General features: G+C 54.2%; 1 protein-coding gene across 2 annotated transcripts in view; it reads left to right on the top strand.

Annotated features, from left to right (window-relative positions):
* TFEB (transcription factor EB) overlaps positions 1-15,439 on the top strand; it is a 52,897-nt gene extending 37,458 nt beyond the window's left edge. For both annotated transcript variants that reach the window (XM_037745275.1, XM_017547243.2), the window contains exons 2-9: positions 7,867-8,092; positions 8,175-8,429; positions 9,268-9,348; positions 11,329-11,449; positions 11,546-11,602; positions 12,182-12,257; positions 13,191-13,338; positions 14,336-15,439. In XM_037745275.1, coding sequence (XP_037601203.1) covers positions 7,889-8,092; positions 8,175-8,429; positions 9,268-9,348; positions 11,329-11,449; positions 11,546-11,602; positions 12,182-12,257; positions 13,191-13,338; positions 14,336-14,815 — 1,422 coding nt within the window. In that variant the 5' untranslated portion in view covers positions 7,867-7,888 and the 3' untranslated portion in view covers positions 14,816-15,439. The remainder of the gene's footprint in view (positions 1-7,866; positions 8,093-8,174; positions 8,430-9,267; positions 9,349-11,328; positions 11,450-11,545; positions 11,603-12,181; positions 12,258-13,190; positions 13,339-14,335) is intronic.
* The last annotated feature ends 2,076 nt before the right edge of the window (positions 15,440-17,515 follow it).

Below are 17,515 nucleotides of genomic sequence, written 5' to 3'. Positions count from 1 at the left end.
CTGAGGTCCCCTCCCCAGGCCTTACAGTGACTCATGACCACCTCTGTAACTTGGAATGGCTTTGTCCATGGGAATCATGTGAGGTCCTTGTTTTGTTTCCTTGTTTGTCAGGTCTTCCTCTGCCGCCTCCCCTGCCAGAGGGGGCTGAGAACAACCCCAAGTTTGGTATTTTTTCCTCTCTTCCCTTCTTAAGGCTGAAAGGTTCCTAGGAGACCATGAAGCCCTTCCTTTGCCTCCAGGAGCCTCGCACCTGTTCAGGAAGCCTTCGTTTTGTGGTCAGTTTCTTTCCCCAGGACTGACTGGGCAGCTCCCCCACAACTGACAGTGTGTAACAGACTGCTTTAGAAGAAAACTTCCGACCACAGAGGCGCGGAGCGTCATCAATGGCTTCAACAGGCCTTCCAGCCTCTGGGCTTGCACACTTTGTTGTTTCAGCCGCCAGACATGTGTTTTTCTGGGAGTACAGGAAATTATCTCTGCTCTTTGAGGAAGGGTAGAGTTTTTTGTTTTTTTTTTCTGCCTGTGTTTGGGGATTCCAGACTGTTCCATCATCCCGGACACCCTCTGGGCCCTGGGCTGGATGAAAGAGATCAGCTGCTGAAACTCTTTGATTGTAGAAAGACTTCTTCATTGAGAATTCCTAAAACAAAACGTGGCAGCCCTCACCCTGAATGCAGGACTGAGGCCAAACTACCAGCCCCAGGGTTGGGGCGGTGCAGCCAGACTTGGTCCAGCCTTGCCGCTCATTAGCTCTGTGACCTTCAGCGAGAGACAACTTCTCTGGGCCTATGTTTCCTCATTCCTCGAGTGGGGACAACAATGGTACCCACGTCACTCACATCACGAAATAACTGTGATAATTACATAAGATACTTCGAACAGTACCTAGCACACAGTAAGCACTCTATGAGCATTAGCTGTTAGCATAACATATTTTTTCTTAATTAGAAAGATACACATGTTCATTATAGAGAAGGAATAACTTTCCAAAAGGCTCTTAAAACCAAACAAAACACTTACGGTTGCATCATCCAAGGAAGTCAGTAATTTTGCATATTTCCTCCCAAGAGGTTTTTCTATACATATTTTTACATTGTGATGATAAGATTTTATGTACAATTTTACATCCTCCATTTTATCACTTGACATATCCCCATGTTATTTATTGTAAGTATTTATTGTAAGCAGTCCATCAGGAGGGACACACCGTAATTTATTTAACTATCCTATAATTGGACATTGAGGTTAGTTTTGATTTTTTTTTTTTTTTTATAATGTGAAGTGCATCTTTGTGCACAAAAGCCTTTCCTGCATCTACGATTGCTTCCTTGGACTAGTGAATATTTTTCAAGGCTTTGACATATATTGGCAAATTGCTTTTCCAAAGATATTGTACCAAGGTATGCTCTGGCAGTTGTGTTGAAGGTGCCTGGTACCAAAGGCATTGTAAAGCCATACACACACTTGGGGAAGGGGGGGTTTTGGGGAAGGTGTGGTGTTGGTGAAGATAGTTTACTTAACTCTTTTAAACTATTTAAGGTGTGCCCTCATTCTTCTTCTTCGTTTTTTTTTTTTTTGAGATGGAGTTTCACTCTTGTCACCCAGGCTGGAGTGCAGTGGTGTGATCTTGGCTCACTGCAACCTCTGCCTCCCAGGTTCAAGCAATTATCCTGCCTCAGCCTCCCAAGTAGCTGGGACTACAGGCATGTGCCACCACACCTGGCTAATTTTTGTATTTTTAGTAGAGATGGAGTTTCACCATGTTGCCTAAGCTGGTCTTGAACTCCTGACCTCAAGTGATCCACCTGCCTCGGCCTCCCAAAGTGCTGGGATTACAGGTGTGAGCCACTGCACCTGGCCGGTCTGCCTTCATTGTTACGTGATTTTTTAATGAGAACATAACACACATAGAGAAAAATATAAATTATAAGGGAGCAGCTATACAAATTATTGTAAATATGACACTCTCATGGCACCAACACCCATATCAAATTACAGAACATTCCTAATCCCCTCAGCCACCAAGCCATCTTGTGGCCTCTCCCAGGCACTCCCCAAGGGTAATTAGGATCCTGACTTCTAACATAAATTCATGTTGCCTGTTTTTGAACTTACAAATGCAGAGCATGCTGTATACGCTTTTGTGCCTGGCTTCTTTTGTTAACATTCCTGTGAGAGTCATATGTGTCATGTGTGACAACAGTGTGTTTCCTGTCATTGCTTTGTAGCGTTCGATTGTATGGATGTACCATCACTTCATTTTTTTTTTTTTTTAAGACAGAGTCTTGCCCTGTTGCCCAGGCTGGAGTGCAGTGGCGTGATCTCGGCTCACTGCAATCTCCACCTCCCGGGTTCAAGCGATTCTCCTGTCTCAGCCTCCTGAGTAGCTGGGACTGCAGGCACACACCACCACACCTGGCTAATTTTTGTATTTTCAGTAGAGATGTGGTTTCACCATGCTGGCCAGGTTGGCCTCGAACTCCTGACCTCAGGTGAGCTAACCACCTTGGCCTCCCAAAGTTCGGGATTACAGGCGTAAGCCACCACGTCTGGCCCACCACTTCTTCACCCATCTTTCTTTAATGGACATTTTGGTGGTTTCCAGTTTTGGCTCCTATATACACAAACATGCTAGTATATGTGCTTTGGTGAACACATGGATGATTTTCTGTTGGGCGTGAATAGGATTGGAGTCCATGGGTCATGGAGTGTGTTTTCAGCTCCCTGCTCCAAGTTTTAAAGAATCATTTAGAAGACAAAAAAATCCCCAAAGCAGTTCAGGCCTCACAAGACACTGAATGGACCTGTGTCAGCTGAGAGTAGTTTGGGGGCGCTGCGTGAAGATGGTACTCCCCCCCAGAAGCCCTTGTCTGGGGCTGTGGTGGCAACTGAGTGGGGCACTGGCCCTCCCGCTCCAAATGCTATGTGGCTGCTGACCCTGGCTCTGTGTCTCTTCTGGCCACTGGGTGTCCTCACCAAGGGTTCTGGGCTGGCCTAATGACCATTGCACTGAGCAGGGCAGGGCTTGGGTGGAGCTGGGGGGATTCCTTCCCCTTGGCGACCCACCTTTGGACATGACTGGAAGCAGGCCGGGCCCCCCATAAACCCCGAGAAGCTGCTGTGCTTCCTTTCTCCTGGGTTCACAGAACCACACAGGTAGCACTCATTCCCACTGTAAGAGTTGAGTGCTTCTCAAGTGGAACGAGGAACTATAAAAATCCCTCTTTATCCCTCTCCCTCCACCACCCCTTCCCACTACCCTCCCCAGTGGTAACAACAATCAACAGTTTGGGGTGCTAGGGGAGCCCAGAATAGTAGTTAAAGAGTAGGGTCTGTGAGCCAGCCTGCCTGGATCAAATCTCCATTCTACGACTTAATCAGCTGTGTAACCTTGAGTGAGTTCCTTCACCTCTCTGTGCCTCAGTTGCCTCCAGGAAAAATGGGGACAATACTAGTACTCAGCTTATTGGGTTGTTTGAAGAAGACAAAAGAATGAACATTTGAAAAGCACAGTGGCCAGCCCTGACCCACGCAATCATTCACAAAGCATCTAGCGGCGGGTGCCATGGTCCTCCTGATCCTTTCCACACATATACCATTTCCTGCTTCATGGGGTCAAGCTGTGCGTTTATTCTGCACTTTACCTTTTCCACTCAATACTGTATCTGTGCTATCTTCTTTCCTACATCTGAGACTTCCCTGTTCCCTCCTCCTTCTCATTGCCTCTCTCATGGACACCAGTGATTTCTCCCTGTCTTTCTCCTCCCTGTGTCCACATCTTTCCTCAAGTATGGTCTGACAAGACTGGTTCATACTAAGGTGTAAATGACTGACAGGCAAGACCCACACACAGGCTGGATGAAACCAGCACTGGCCTGAGCAGAGGCGACCAGGATCCCCAGTTATGAAGCAACTGCCACATGCTTACTTTGAATCCTCCCAGTGGCCCCAAAAGGCAGGTGCTGTGCTTAGCAGGTGCCATGTTTTACAGAGGAAGACAGCAAAGCACAGACAGGTGAAGTGGCTTTCTGAAGTCACCTAGCCAGTAGGGGCAGGGAGCCTGTGGGACTGCGGAACTCATTTTGGACATGACTAAACTGGAACCCAGACTGGGCTTTGAGGCAGAGTCAGCTGAGAGGCTCTGGGTGGGCAGCACTGGGAGGCAGCTGGAGGGTCCTGGGGGTGTTGATGGGGGCAGCCATGTGATGGGGGAGAGGCAGGGATTTTCTAGGGCATCAAACCCTTCTTCTCATGAGGAGAGTGTTACCTGGGAGGGGCAGGAGAGAAGATCTCCAGGGCAGCACCCATCCCTGGTGTCTACATGGAGTGGGCACTCCAGGCCCCCAGTGTTACTGAACGAGCACACAGCGGACTCCTTCCAGGCATGCTGGGTCTGAGGGGCCAGATGGTGGGAGGGGCCGGGGGCATTTTGGTTCTCCCACGTCCATCCTGTTAGTTCTTCCTGGCTGGACTGGTTGTCCCGGGAGGCTGTGAGTGGCCCCTCAAGGTTTGAGAGTGAGTAGGTGTGCTCAGAGGCTGAGGGTGGGGGATTAGCATGCCCCGGACCACCCCCATCGCTCTCTGATCGCCTCAGGGGCCTCCCTTACCCATGCCCATCCTACCCACACCACACTCAGCAACCCAGGGCTGGGAACCAGGGCCAGGGGAGAGGGCTGGAGCTTCACTGGAGGACAAACTCTGTGGGTGTGACAGCTCCAACCGTGGGGATGGGGAGCCTCACTGGCCTGCCATCCTCTGTCAGAGGACAGGGGACAGTAGCTAAGGCTACTGACACCCCCCGATGGCACAGGTGCCTCACTGTGTCCACTTCTCCAACGTCCTCTGCCGGGAGGCTCACCTGGATTCTGGCAGGGGGTGGTGGGGCAGGGATTCCCAAGTCCATTGTGCAGATGAGGGAACTGAGGCTGGCCCAGCCAGCGAGATGCAGGGCCGGCCTAGCCCAGGCTCTCCTCATAGCAAAGCCAGCTCCAGCCAAGGCCAGGCCAGACGCTCAGCCCTTTGTCAGAGAAACAAGGGGCTTGTTCTCCCCCAGCTTCCCTGTGCCGGCTGGCACTGCCAGGCCCGGTGCCTGCACCCCCACCAGGGCCAACTGAAGTCAGATTGTCCCCAAGGGTGGGGGAGTGACCCAGTGCTGTGTGGGTGGGTGTATAGGGGGTACAGCTGCGAGGGGGTGGGCTGGGCTGGGGTCAGAGCCTATGAGGTCTGTAGGGCTAGTGTGTGTGTGGTGGGCAGTAGGGGCACAAAGACAGGGATACCCCTCTGTAGCAGCATAGGAAGGGGGTGGGTGAAGCCCTGGGTGGAGGCTGCAGCTGTGTTCCTGCTGCAGGATGGGAAGGGGGTGGTGGGTGTCTGCTCCTTTCTCTCTGGGGACTGCCCTGTTGGGAGCTGGGCAGAGAGACCCAAGGGGCTGAGACAACCCCTTTACTGATTCATGGTGCAGAGGGGCAGAGAAGGAAGGAGGGTGGGGTGAGGGTCATTGCCTGCCTTCTCACCTTGTCTGGAAGGCACAGAGGTGGTGTAAGGAGCCCTGGCTGGCAGTCAGGTGGCATGGGCTCCATCCCTGAGCCTGGCAGCCAGGCAGCCTGCAATAAGCTTCCTGCCCACTGTGTGTGGAGGAGACCCTCTCCTCCCCAGCATGGGCTCAGAGGTCATGCTGCCTGGGGCTGGGTTCCAGCTCTGTCCCTTTCGCTGCTGAAAGATACTTAATCTCCTGTGCCTCTGTTTCTCCATATCCATAAAAGGAGAGTAAATCTCAGAACTCCTTCATCGGGCTGTTCGAGGTGAAAGAGTTTGGAACATTGCCTGACATACAGTAAATGCTCAAATAAATGCAAGTTATTATTATTTCTATGATCTGGTGATTTGCGTGGAATATTTGCCAGTTCTTTTGGCTAATGCTGACTAATTCCAGTGTCTGGCATTAACCAGAACATGTCAGCCCTTGCTGCTTCCCTTTGCCACCCCCCGACGTCTGGGCCTCATTGTTAGGAGCTCTGGCCTCTGGTCCACACTGATCAGTTTGCCTGCCAGTCATGTGCTCATCCATGTCTCATACACTCAGCCTCCCAGGTGCGACACACTGTGTAAGACATATTAATTTCATGTAATGCTCCAGTCTTCTGAAGCCGAAACTCTTTACTAATGAGAAACTGAGGCTCAGAGAGATTATGTGACTTGCCCAAGGTCACACAGCAAAGAAGTGGCAGAACTAGGATTCAAGCCCCTATCTGCTCAGTTCAAAAGTCCTTGCTGAACCACAAAGTCATACTGCCTCTTGCAATATCCCCAAGATGGGACCCTCCAGCCCCTACTAGGACCTTCATGGGGTCTGGACACACCCAGGAGCCCTGCATCTCTCAGAGTCTCAGCCTATCCCAGCTGGGGAGGACCTTAGAAATCACTGGATCCAACTCTTTCATTTTGCGCATGGAGAGATGGAGGCTCTGAGGGGGAAGGGACTTACCCTGGGTCACTCAATAAGCTAGGGACAGAGCGGGCCCAGCTATAGGACTCGTTCTTCCGTGTCCTTCCTTCTAGACTGGGCTTGGAGACTTAAGTCACACCTGTGCCACTGAGACCTGTAGAAGATTAGGGCTGATGTGCTGGGTGGTGGGAAATCCTCTCTGGGCCCTGGCAGTGCCAGGTGCCTGGAAGTGGCCCTCCCTGCACAGGCCCTCCTCAAGCCTGTGGACTTGCCTTTCTCTTTATTCCACTGTAGGCTCCATGAGCTCAGGGACTACAATTGTATCCCCAGTGCCTGGCTTACAAATAAGATTCAATTCTTCACACACGCATTCAGCATTTGCCATGTCCCAGGTCCTGGGCCAGAGGCCCAAGGTATAGCAGTGAAAAAGACAGAAAATGCCTGCCCTCAGGGAAGTGTACATTCCCAGTAAGAAAGAGACAGACAGTGACAGAAACAGCTAAGCAAAAATGCACAGTATTTAAGATGGTGATAAGTGATACGGAGAAAAATAAAAGGAAGAGGCATAGGGAGTGGGGGTGGGGGCTTTGTAATTTTAATAGGGTTGTCCTAGAAGGTCTCTAAGGTGACATTTGAGTCTTGGAGGAGGTGAAGGAGTGAGCCATGATGTCACCTGAGTGGAGAGTATTCGGGCAGAAGGAGCAGCAAGGGCATAGGCCCTGAGGTGGGGGCATGCCTGGGATGTTTCAGGGATTGCAAAGTGGCTGGCGGATGTAGCTGGAGCAGAGGAAATGAAGGAGAGCCGGCGGATGGGATCAGAGGGAAACATGAGCTGGGGCAGATCCTAGGAGGCTCTGGTCATGGAAAGGACCTTAGCTCTTCCTCTGAGGAAGGTAGGAGCCATGGGGAGTTGTGAGCAGAGGGAAGGATAGGATCTGACTTAGGATTTAACAGGATCCATCTACTTACTGAGTTGCCAGTAGAATGCCCTAGGACAAGCCAGAGGTAGCAGTCTGAACACTGGGCTGCCCCTGTAGGAATCCAGGTAAGACCCGGAACAGTCTGGGCCCACCTTGTGGCAGCAGAGGGGGATGGATCTGAGGTCAGATCTGACAGGATCAGGATGTGGGCGTGACACAGAGAGAAGTGGAGGTTGACTCTTAGTTTGGGATTTACCAACTGTGATCAGTGAAGAAGACAGAACCTTCAGTTTTGGTCCGGGAACCAGGAAACTTGGATTCATGTCTCAGCTGTCACCCGCTTGCTCAGCGACCTTGGGCAAATCTTTTCCCCTCTCAGGACTCGGTGTCTTCTCTTGTAAAATGGATGCTATCCCAGTCATTCTGGCCTCCCCGGGGCCAGCCCACGTGCTTTGAGGAGGACAAGTGCCTCACATACCTGCCGCCCCTTCTTGTCCACAGGGAGCCGGTGCCGGCAGCCACCATGGCGTCACGCATAGGGCTGCGCATGCAGCTCATGCGGGAGCAGGCACAGCAGGAGGAGCAGCGGGAGCGCATGCAGCAGCAGGCAGTCATGCATTACATGCAGCAGCAGCAGCAGCAGCAGCTCGGGGGGCCGCCCACCCCGGCCATCAACACCCCTGTCCACTTCCAGTCACCACCACCTGTGCCTGGGGAGGTGTTGAAGGTAGGGCCTGTCCTGGCCTGCCCCCTACCTCGTCCCCACTGGTCCCAGCTTCCCCTAGAGCCCTTGCCTTTTCCCCTTCCAGGTGCAGTCCTACCTGGAGAATCCCACATCCTACCATCTGCAGCAGTCGCAGCATCAGAAAGTGCGGGAGTACCTGTCTGAGACCTATGGGAACAAGTTTGCCGCCCACATCAGCCCGGCCCAGGGCTCTCCGAAGCCACCACCAGCTGCCTCCCCAGGGGTGCGAGCTGGACATGTGCTGTCCTCCTCTGCTGGCAACAGTGCTCCCAACAGCCCCATGGCCATGCTGCACATCGGCTCCAACCCCGAGAGGGAGGTGAGTGAGGAACTGGCCAGTGGCCGTGCTGCTTGCGGAGCTGGTGCCCACTGCTGTGATTCCGAGACTCCTAGTCTGATGGCAGAGGCAGCGTCGCCACCTTCAGGGAGCCTCAGTCTGAGGCGGAGACAGAGCCCTCATCAGGGAGCTCCAGTCTCAGGGGGGAAGACACAGCCGTGCCCTCAGGGAGCCTCACAGGGGAAAGACCACCCTTACTTTTGAAAGCTCTGCTAGGAGGCCGGGTGTGGTGGCTCACGCCTTTAACCCCAGAGCTTTGGGAGGCCGAATGGGCAGATCACTTGAGGTTAGGAGTTCGAGAACAGCCTGGCCAACACAGTGAAATGCTGTCTCTACGAAAAATACAAAAAGCTGGGCGTGGTGGTGCACGCTGTAATCCCAGCTACTCAGGAGGCTGAGGCGGGAGAATCGCTTGAATCAGGAAGGCAGAGGCTGCAGTGAGCCAAGATCGCGCCACTGTACTCCAGCCTGGGCGACAGACTGACTCCTCAAAAAAAAAAGAAAAAAGAAAGAAAGCTCTGCTAGGGAGAAACAGAAGACTTATATGGGAAAGCCCAGCACACTCCCCAAGCAAGAGACAGAAGTGAGAGCAAGGAAGCTCCCTGGGCAGGTAGGCTCCTTGGCAAGAACCCTGGCTTGGCGTTGGGCCAGTGGGACCTGGACAGCTCATCTCTTCTCTGGCCTATTTCCTCTTTCCCCAGATAAGTAGGTTGGGTGAAGTGGGCTCCAAGGTCCCTCCAGGTCAGTGGGCGTCCCAGTGCCTCTTTCCCCTCCCCACCTCCGGGTGGGCCCTCCCCAGATGTACTTTTCTCTTTTTCAGTTTGATGATGTCATTGACAACATTATGCGTCTGGATGATGTCCTGGGCTACATCAATCCTGAAATGCAGATGCCCAACACGGTACTCCTGGCTAGGGTGGGGTGGGTGTGCAAGGGTGTCAGGGAGGGGGGCACCCACAGTGGCTCTGAACCTGGAGAGAGCTGGAGACAGGGTTATCACTGGGCAGAGCTGGCATCTTTCTGTAGAGATAAGAGTCATTGGCCAGGCACGGTGGCTCACGCCTGTAATCCCAGCACTTTGGGAGGCCAAGGCAGGTGCACCTGCTGAGGTCAAGAGTTCAAGACCAGCCTGACCAACATGGAGAAACCCTGTCTCTACTAAAAATACAAAATTAGCCAGGCGCAGTGGCACATGCCTATAATCCCAGCTACCTGGGAGGCTGAGGCAGAACTGCTTGAACCTGGAAGGTGGAGGTTGCGGTCCAGCCATTGCACTCCAGCCTGGGCAACAAGAGCGAAACTCCGTCTCAAAAAAAAAAGAGAGTCATTTTTACTAAATAATGTGACAAGGGCAGGGGCCAAGAGGAATTATGAAGCATGAAGGATGTGCCTCAGCCTGTGTGCACCAAGGGGCTTCAGAGGGGAGAAAGGGCTGGGGACTGAAGCGGTTGGGGGAGCGGGCTTTCCAGGTTAGGGAAGGGGCAGGGGAAGGCAGGGAGAGGACTGCGTGTATGGAGGGGCAGTGTGTCTACAGGAAGGGGTGGAACTAATGAGCTCCTTTAGGGACCTGGGCCTCTCCTCCTTTACCAAGCCCGCCGCCCAACAGGCAAAAACCTGTGTCCCTCACTCCATGGAGCAAGTGATCTGGGGTTGGCCTTGTCCCCAACCACAGGAATCCTCCCTCTGGCAGGTTCCTGCGTCTCCGGGCAGAGGTGGGGTGGCAGATGGGGAGGAGCTGGGCTTGGAGTCAAGAGACCTGGCTTCTGGCTTTTGGTGCGACCTTAGGAAATCGCTCAAGCATACTAAGCCCCAGTTTTTTCAGCTGCAAAATGGGGTGATGCTGTCTACCCACAGGATTGTGGGAAGATTAGATGAGGCAAGAAATTGAGCACAAGCTCTGTACAAAGGTGACAGGTGTGTGCCGAGCAGGTGGGATTGCCAGTGCCCCTCCTGCCCGCTTTTCTTTGGAGGTCCTGAACCTCAGCTGCTCACTCCTGCCTTTGGGCATGAGCCTTTACCCTTTACCTTTACCATGGGTCTCAACTCATGCTACCAAGGGAAAGTCCCAGTTCCTGTGGTAGGGAGTCAAGGAGTCACTCCTTAGTCCCCACTGCCCTGGTGACATTGCTGAGTGGCTTAGCAGGAGCTGGCCAGGACTGGTTGGGTCCAAACCTACAGCCAGCAGGGGCAGGGAGGGCTGAGGAGGGAGGGAGGCTGCAAGTGATTGGTCCCCTTAGCAGTTCCTGTGTACACTGTGGGGCATCTGGGTCTGTGATTTGTTCTGCATGTTTCTGTGGCAGGATTATCTTTCCAGAGCTCAGATCTCTTCGCTGTGAGACTCCTGCTCACACCTCCCCTGGCTGCCCATTCCCAAACTCCAGTATCTTTGCAAGTCAAACATTGTTCTGGGGATCCAGATGCGTCTGCCCTGCCTCCAGCACCCCCACCCCCACCACTTCTGCCCCTTGAGCTGCTGGAATTGTACTCTGCCCAGCAGCCCTGTCTGCTGGTGCCCTGCTGGCCGCCTGGAGTGCCTTTTCTCACATCCCTGCTCAAGACTCTGTTGCATCCCATGCCCTCCAGCAGATCTCCAGAAACTCTAGAATTGATTAGATTACCTGCTCTAGGGCTTCCATAATGCCTGGGGCCTAATCCTATCACATATTATTGGTTGGATCACTCCTCTCAGCCACTCTAGGCCAGGAGCTCCCTGAGGGCAGGGACTGCATCTTATTGAGCTGTGGACTCTGCAGACCTTCAGGCTGAATTGCTGGGTAAAGAGGCCTGAGGTGAATTTTGACATTCCCGGTGTCCCTGGGAAGGACTGTTCCTGGGACCCATGGACAGGGGTGTGCTCATGAGTCTCCCTCACCCTCCACAGCTACCCCTGTCCAGCAGCCACCTGAATGTGTACAGCAGCGACCCCCAGGTCACAGCCTCCCTGGTGGGCGTCACCAGCAGCTCCTGCCCTGCAGACCTGACCCAGAAGCGAGAGCTCACAGGTACTGCCTCCCTCTGTCCCTGTGCCCTTGAATACCTGAGTCCTCCCTCCTTTTCCCTCCCTCCCAGCTCCTCTCTCCTTCTCCTTTGGCCTCCAGATGCTGAGAGCAGGGCCCTGGCCAAGGAGCGGCAGAAGAAAGACAATCACAACTTAAGTGAGTCCTGCCCCGCCCCCTCTCCCTGCCTCCTTCTTCCTTGTTCTCACCTGGGCTGGCTAAAAAGCCACTCCCTGCCCTGCACAGGTGGAAGGCCTCCCGGCTCAAGGCCAAGTCACTTGCAGGTGGCTTAAGCCCTCCCATTGCTGTCAGTCACTGGTGGGTGGGTCTGTTAGTGCTGTCTTTCCACTAGACCTCTTTAGGACGGGGTGGGAAGGGTTCCTTGAGGGACATTCATGAAACCCCCAGTTTTTCAGGTTGTTTTCTGGGTTAAGCCGTGGAACCTGGGGCGGCAGAGTTCTGTGTAGCGGGAAGAGTCCTACCCCAGGCAGCTCTGCTGTGCTGCCAGCATCACCAGGGCCGATTCTAACTTTTGGCACCCTTAATTGTGTCTGACCTTTGCCCTGGACCCCCCAATCCCTGTAGAAATCCCAGTCTGTTTGTCACCTATTACTTCCTGGAAGGACTAAATCTAAGCAGCAGGGTACCCTTGAAGCACCTCTCCCTGGGCTGGGTGCTTCTCCCCGTGGCGGGGTCCCTAGCCCTCTAATTGCTCCTTCTGGAATCTCTTACCTTTAGTTGAAAGGAGACGAAGGTTCAACATCAACGACCGCATCAAGGAGTTGGGAATGCTGATCCCCAAGGCCAATGACCTGTGAGCAGGTTTCTGAGGGGGGAGGGTGATGGGTCTGTGGTGGGCAGCAGTTGACAAGTATTATCTTCCCTCAGCCCCATGCTAATTGCTAGGATGGGAGAATTCCTTCTAGAAGCTCATCTATTTGAGAAAAGATCTCTCCCTCTCCCAAATCAGGAAAGCTCAAGACAGATGAGTTTCTGTCCTGGAAGTGAGGCTGAAGTCAAGGGAGGCTCCCTGGAGGCGGAGCCATGCTGAAAAATTTTTCTTTTCTTTTTTTTTTTTTTTTTTTTTCTGGGTACCAAATTTCTTTATTTGAGAAAAAGTTTTCTTAAGGGCATTGGGCTGGTAGAAAAGAGGCCGGGTATGGTGGCTTATGCCTGTAATCCCAGCACTTTGGGAGGCTGAGGCAGGCGGATCACTTGAGGTCAGGAGTTCAAGACCAGCCTGGCCAACATGGCAAAAACGCCTGTCTCCTAAAAATACACAAATTAGCTGGGCACAGTGTTGTGTGCCGGTAGTCCCAGCTACTCAGGAGGCCGAGACAAGAGAATTGCTTGAACCCGGGAGGTGGAGGTTGCAGTGAGCCGAGATTGTGCCACTGTACTGCACTCCAGCCTTGGCAACAGAGACTCCAACTCAAAACAAAAAAACGGTGTTTGAGGGGCAGGAGGATTGATAGTCCAGGGTAGGCTGGGCTGGGGTCTTGGTAGTCTTGAGAGGGAGGCTGCTCCAAATTGTCTGGTTTCATGAGATTAGTGACGTGGGCAGTGGCAACAGAAGTCACCTGGGAGGGCCTATTCTCTGCAAACAGATCAGCTACCTCCACCTCCAGATCTGGGGTTGCTGGGTAAGACTGGGACAGGCCACATAAGCTCTGCAACCAGAGCAATGGCGAGGATTTGGCCACTCTTCTGAGCATGTTCCTCTGATTTGCCTGGTCTGCTGCTGCAGGGATGTGCGCTGGAACAAGGGCACCATCCTCAAGGCTTCTGTGGATTACATCCGGAGGATGCAGAAGGACCTGCAGAAGTCCAGGGAGCTGGAGAACCACTCTCGCCGCCTGGAGATGACCAACAAGCAGCTCTGGCTCCGTATCCAGGTCTGGTCCTGAATTTAGACTTCTTTGGTAACTCTGACCCTTAACCTGGCTCCTGGCACCAGGGGGTAGTGCTTATACTTCTGAAGTAGGAGGCACAGGAAGATGCCCATTAGGGAGGATGTGTCAGGATGTTTTGCTTTGGTAACAAACAATCCTTAGCATCTTTAAGCAACAAATATCAGCTGAAGGTTCTGTTCTGTGAGACCCTCATTCTGGGACCCAGGCTGCTGGGACCCAGCTCTCTGGTGGCACATCTAGAGCTGGCTCTAAAGCCATTGTCACTCTTAAAGTGCCACATGTCACTTCTGTTCAATGGGCTTGGCCAGTGCAGGCAAACTCTACAAGCACTCTAACCGCAAGAGGCAGGAAAATGCAAACGTATCATGTGCCTGGGAGGTAGTGAGCTGGAATCATTTGGTGGGTGGCACTAGGAATCTCCCAGGGTCAACCTAAAGAAGAAGGGCTTGGCAGAATCAGCCCTAGCAGCTGGAACTGAGAGTTCTAGTCCTGGCTCTGTGTTGAGGGCCTCTTGTCTTCTTTAGACCAGAGGCTGGCCTGCTGCACAGAGGGCGATTGGACTGCACCTTGTTTCTCTTTCTTATGGTAGATGATACAATTTACATTAAAATCAAGCACACATAGGCACACTCAAAGTGGAAAATCAAGTTTCCTGAAGGAATGCTCTGCTCGTCCTTAACAGATGAAATGCATTCTAATAATTTCTGGTCTAGTCTAGACAATGCAATTTCAATTAAAAAAATAGAAAGCTAGTCAAGACTCACTACAGTGGCTTCACAACCCACTAATGAATTATGACTTGTAGTCTGAAGCAACACTGGTCTAGGCTCTGGAACTACCATATGCTTTCTTCTAACGGAAACACCTTGCTCTGTGCCGTTGGGCAGGGGCAAGTGCTATGATGGAGGCCCAGGGGAGGGGGGCCTGGTGGCTGGTGCCCATGGGTGTGTTCCCCAGCCTTCTATCTCCTCCCCTGCAGGAGCTGGAGATGCAGGCTCGAGTGCACGGCCTCCCTACCACTTCCCCATCCGGCATGAACATGGCGGAGCTGGCCCAGCAGGTGGTGAAGCAGGAGCTGCCTAGTGAAGAGGGCCCAGGGGAGGCCCTGATGCTGGGGGCTGAGGTCCCTGACCCTGAGCCACTGCCAGCTCTGCCCCCACAAGCCCCACTGCCCCTGCCCACCCAGCCGCCATCCCCATTCCATCACCTGGACTTCAGCCACAGCCTGAGCTTTGGGGGCAGGGAGGACGAGGGTCCCCCAGGATACCCCGAACCCCTGGCCCCGGAGCATGGCTCCCCATTCCCCGGCCTGTCCAAGAAGGATCTGGACCTCATGCTCCTGGACGACTCACTGCTACCGCTGGCCTCTGATCCACTCCTGTCCACCATGTCTCCTGAGGCCTCCAAGGCCAGCAGCCGCCGGAGCAGCTTCAGCATGGAGGAGGGCGATGTGCTGTGACCCTGGCTGCCCCTGTGCTAGGGAACAGGGGCTGGCCTGGGGGCTGGGAGGGCCCGGGGCATCTCCCTCCCACCCTTCAGGCTGCACTTGTGTGTGAAGTAGCCACCTGCCCTGCCTCCCTCCTCCCCGTTGGCCCCCGTTTGGACTTAGTGCCTGTCTGGCAGCCTGTGGGGTCAGGAGAAGCATCCCCGGGCAGCCCTCTTGACTGGCAGCGTGGGAAGAGGCCATCAGCTCCTCTCCCAGAGATGGAATCTGGGGGTTGGGAGGGGGCAGGGTGTTCTAGAGGTGAGAAGAGGGCCTGGTGGAGACGCCCTGTCTTCTGAGACTGACCCCCTCATTACCAGTGAAGGACATGCTGGGGGGCTTCGGGAAGCTCCTCGTCTGAGGTGACTGCTCCTGGGGGTGCCCAGGCCTGCCTTTCTGGGACTCAGATGGCAGCCGGCCCGCCCCGGAGCCTGGTCCTCAGGCCCTCCCACAGGTGGGCACCCCCCCTTTGGTGCTAACAGCTCTCCACCAGGTGGTTCGAGCGCGGGGGCTGCCGGAAGCGGGAGGGGTCTCACTGCCGGAAGAGCAGCTGCCTTCCGATCCCCCACTTTGTGCCTTTAGTAAACACTGTGCTTTGTACCCGGTGGTCCTGTCTCTGGAGTGGGTCTAGGGCTGACAGCGAAGGGGAGGATTCAACCCAGTGGGCCCCTTCCAGAGTGCGGATGCTGCCTGAAGGGGGTCGGGGTGGGGGGGTACAGGGAAGAGGCAACTCGCCTGTCGCCTGGTGTCCTCAAACCTCAGCCCTGCCGGGGGAAGCCGAGAGGTTTGGGTGCTGATGGGGGCACGGTCCCTCCTCACGGCCAGGAGGTGGCGCTGCGGCCACGCCGATCCCACGACTCCAGCTGCGGCCGGAGCGAGACCAGGAGTTGCAGTAGGGGGCGGGTTGCTCACAAATCAAGTCCGCCGCCCTTAGCTGCTTATTTGGGGCACCCTGGGCCCGGAGTAGGGGGCATGCTTCTCCTGTCCCACTCCTGTTCTGGGGGTGACATCCTCAGGTGGGTGGCCACTCGAGTTGAGAAGATGTACCTGGGCACTCGCCTTCCGTCTGGCCGGACGGGCTCCCTGGTAACTGAGGGGCTGCGTCCTGCTAGGGATTTGGGGAAAGGGCCTCCCCTGAGCTAGACATGGAGGAGACGGGAGCCCAGGACGCTGCGTGGGGGTCACGGGCCCGGGTTCCCCCTCGCCCCGCTCTGGCTCTGGCAGCGAGGCCCGGGCGAGGCCCTTCCTCGGTACTGCGGCCCTGGGGCCTCTGCTCGGAGATGCTGGAGTTTGACCTCGCCCAGAAGGGGGACAGGGCCTGGGGACAGTGGCGGCTGCTGGAGCCCCGGTGCCCCGCGGGAATGGGGAGGGCTTCTCGGGCTTCTTCCAGTTCCCCTCCGCTCTCTAGGATCGCTTCAGGCGGAGACCAAAATGGCTCCCCGTCATCGCCCTGAGAGGCTGAAGGGTCCTAATTAAAAAAAAAAAAAAAAAAAAAAAAAAATCCCAGGATGAAAATGGCTAAGAGGGCAATTTCCTCTGTGCAAAAGGAGCGATCAAATCAACGTTGAGCAATTAACGTGCGAGGGGAGAGAAGGAAAGGGGGCCGGGCGGCTGGGCGCTGATGGCGGTCGGGCTGCAGGATTAATCTCAAGGTCAGATAGAGCCGGGGATGACCTTGTGGAGCCTGAGCCAGCCGTGGCGCTGGCACCTCCTCCTAGTTCCAGGTTCCACTCCACCACCTGGGACTTACCCATGCCCTGGAAACCCCTCTAAGCCCTGTCTGGGGCAAGCCCTGTACTCTGGGAGACAGCTGATGATCTAGGTTTGGGCTGCCTTGGCTGGGGGCGGTGGAGGCTCCGGGAAGTCCCAAGACTGATCCTTCAGGCCCCTGAAAAATCTCCGCGACCCCACTGGCTCTTCCACTTCCCCCTGGGGATTCACTCAGTGAAGTGGAGGGCTGCCCACCTGCTTCCTCTCACGGCCCTTCAAGATCACCGATAACCCTTCCTGTCAGCAGAGGTCAGCTAAAAAGAAATAAAAATTTAAAACATTTTTTAAAAGGAAAATAAAAAGATCACTGATGTCTCAAAGATCACTGATGTCCCCGCCCTCCACCTGCCTGTTGGTTTCCTGCCCCTGGGCTCCTTCAGCCTGGCCACCACCTCTGGGATTGGGATATGGACAGCACATTCGACAGGACAGAGGGTGTGAGTGGGGTTCTGTCCACAAGAGGGTGCCCTGGGCCAGGACTAGTCAGCTGCCTGCCCTGGCTGGTGGGCGTAGAGGAGTCTCAGCTTCATTGTACATTCCAAGCTGTCTGCCTGGGTGGCTTCCACCCTGTCTGGGAGTCCTGCAGTCCTACCGATTTGGTTGAGGCCGGCCCAGGGACTACTTCCGGCATTTCAATGAACCACCAGAAAGTGTTCTTGTTTCTGAGACCAGCCTGAAGGACCCTCACCTTGTGGCTGGATTGGAGTCTGGCTGGTGATTATGAACGACTCTGATTCAAAAATCACTCTGATTTGATAGTAGGGGAATGCATCCTTTAGCAAGATTTATTTGGTGGACAACATCTTTCCAGTTGTCAGGTCTACGGGGGATTTTTTTTTTTTTTTTTTTTTTTTTTTTTTTTTTTTTTTTTTGCTGGAGTTCAGTAGTGTGATCTCAGCTCACTGC

The sequence above is a fragment of the Cebus imitator genome, unplaced genomic scaffold (genome assembly GCF_001604975.1).
Source record: "Cebus imitator isolate Cc_AM_T3 unplaced genomic scaffold, Cebus_imitator-1.0 Scaffold197, whole genome shotgun sequence".
Taxonomy (NCBI): Eukaryota; Metazoa; Chordata; class Mammalia; order Primates; family Cebidae; genus Cebus; species Cebus imitator.
Note: the sequence above shows the minus strand (reverse complement) of the source record. Positions and strands in the feature narration are given on the sequence as shown.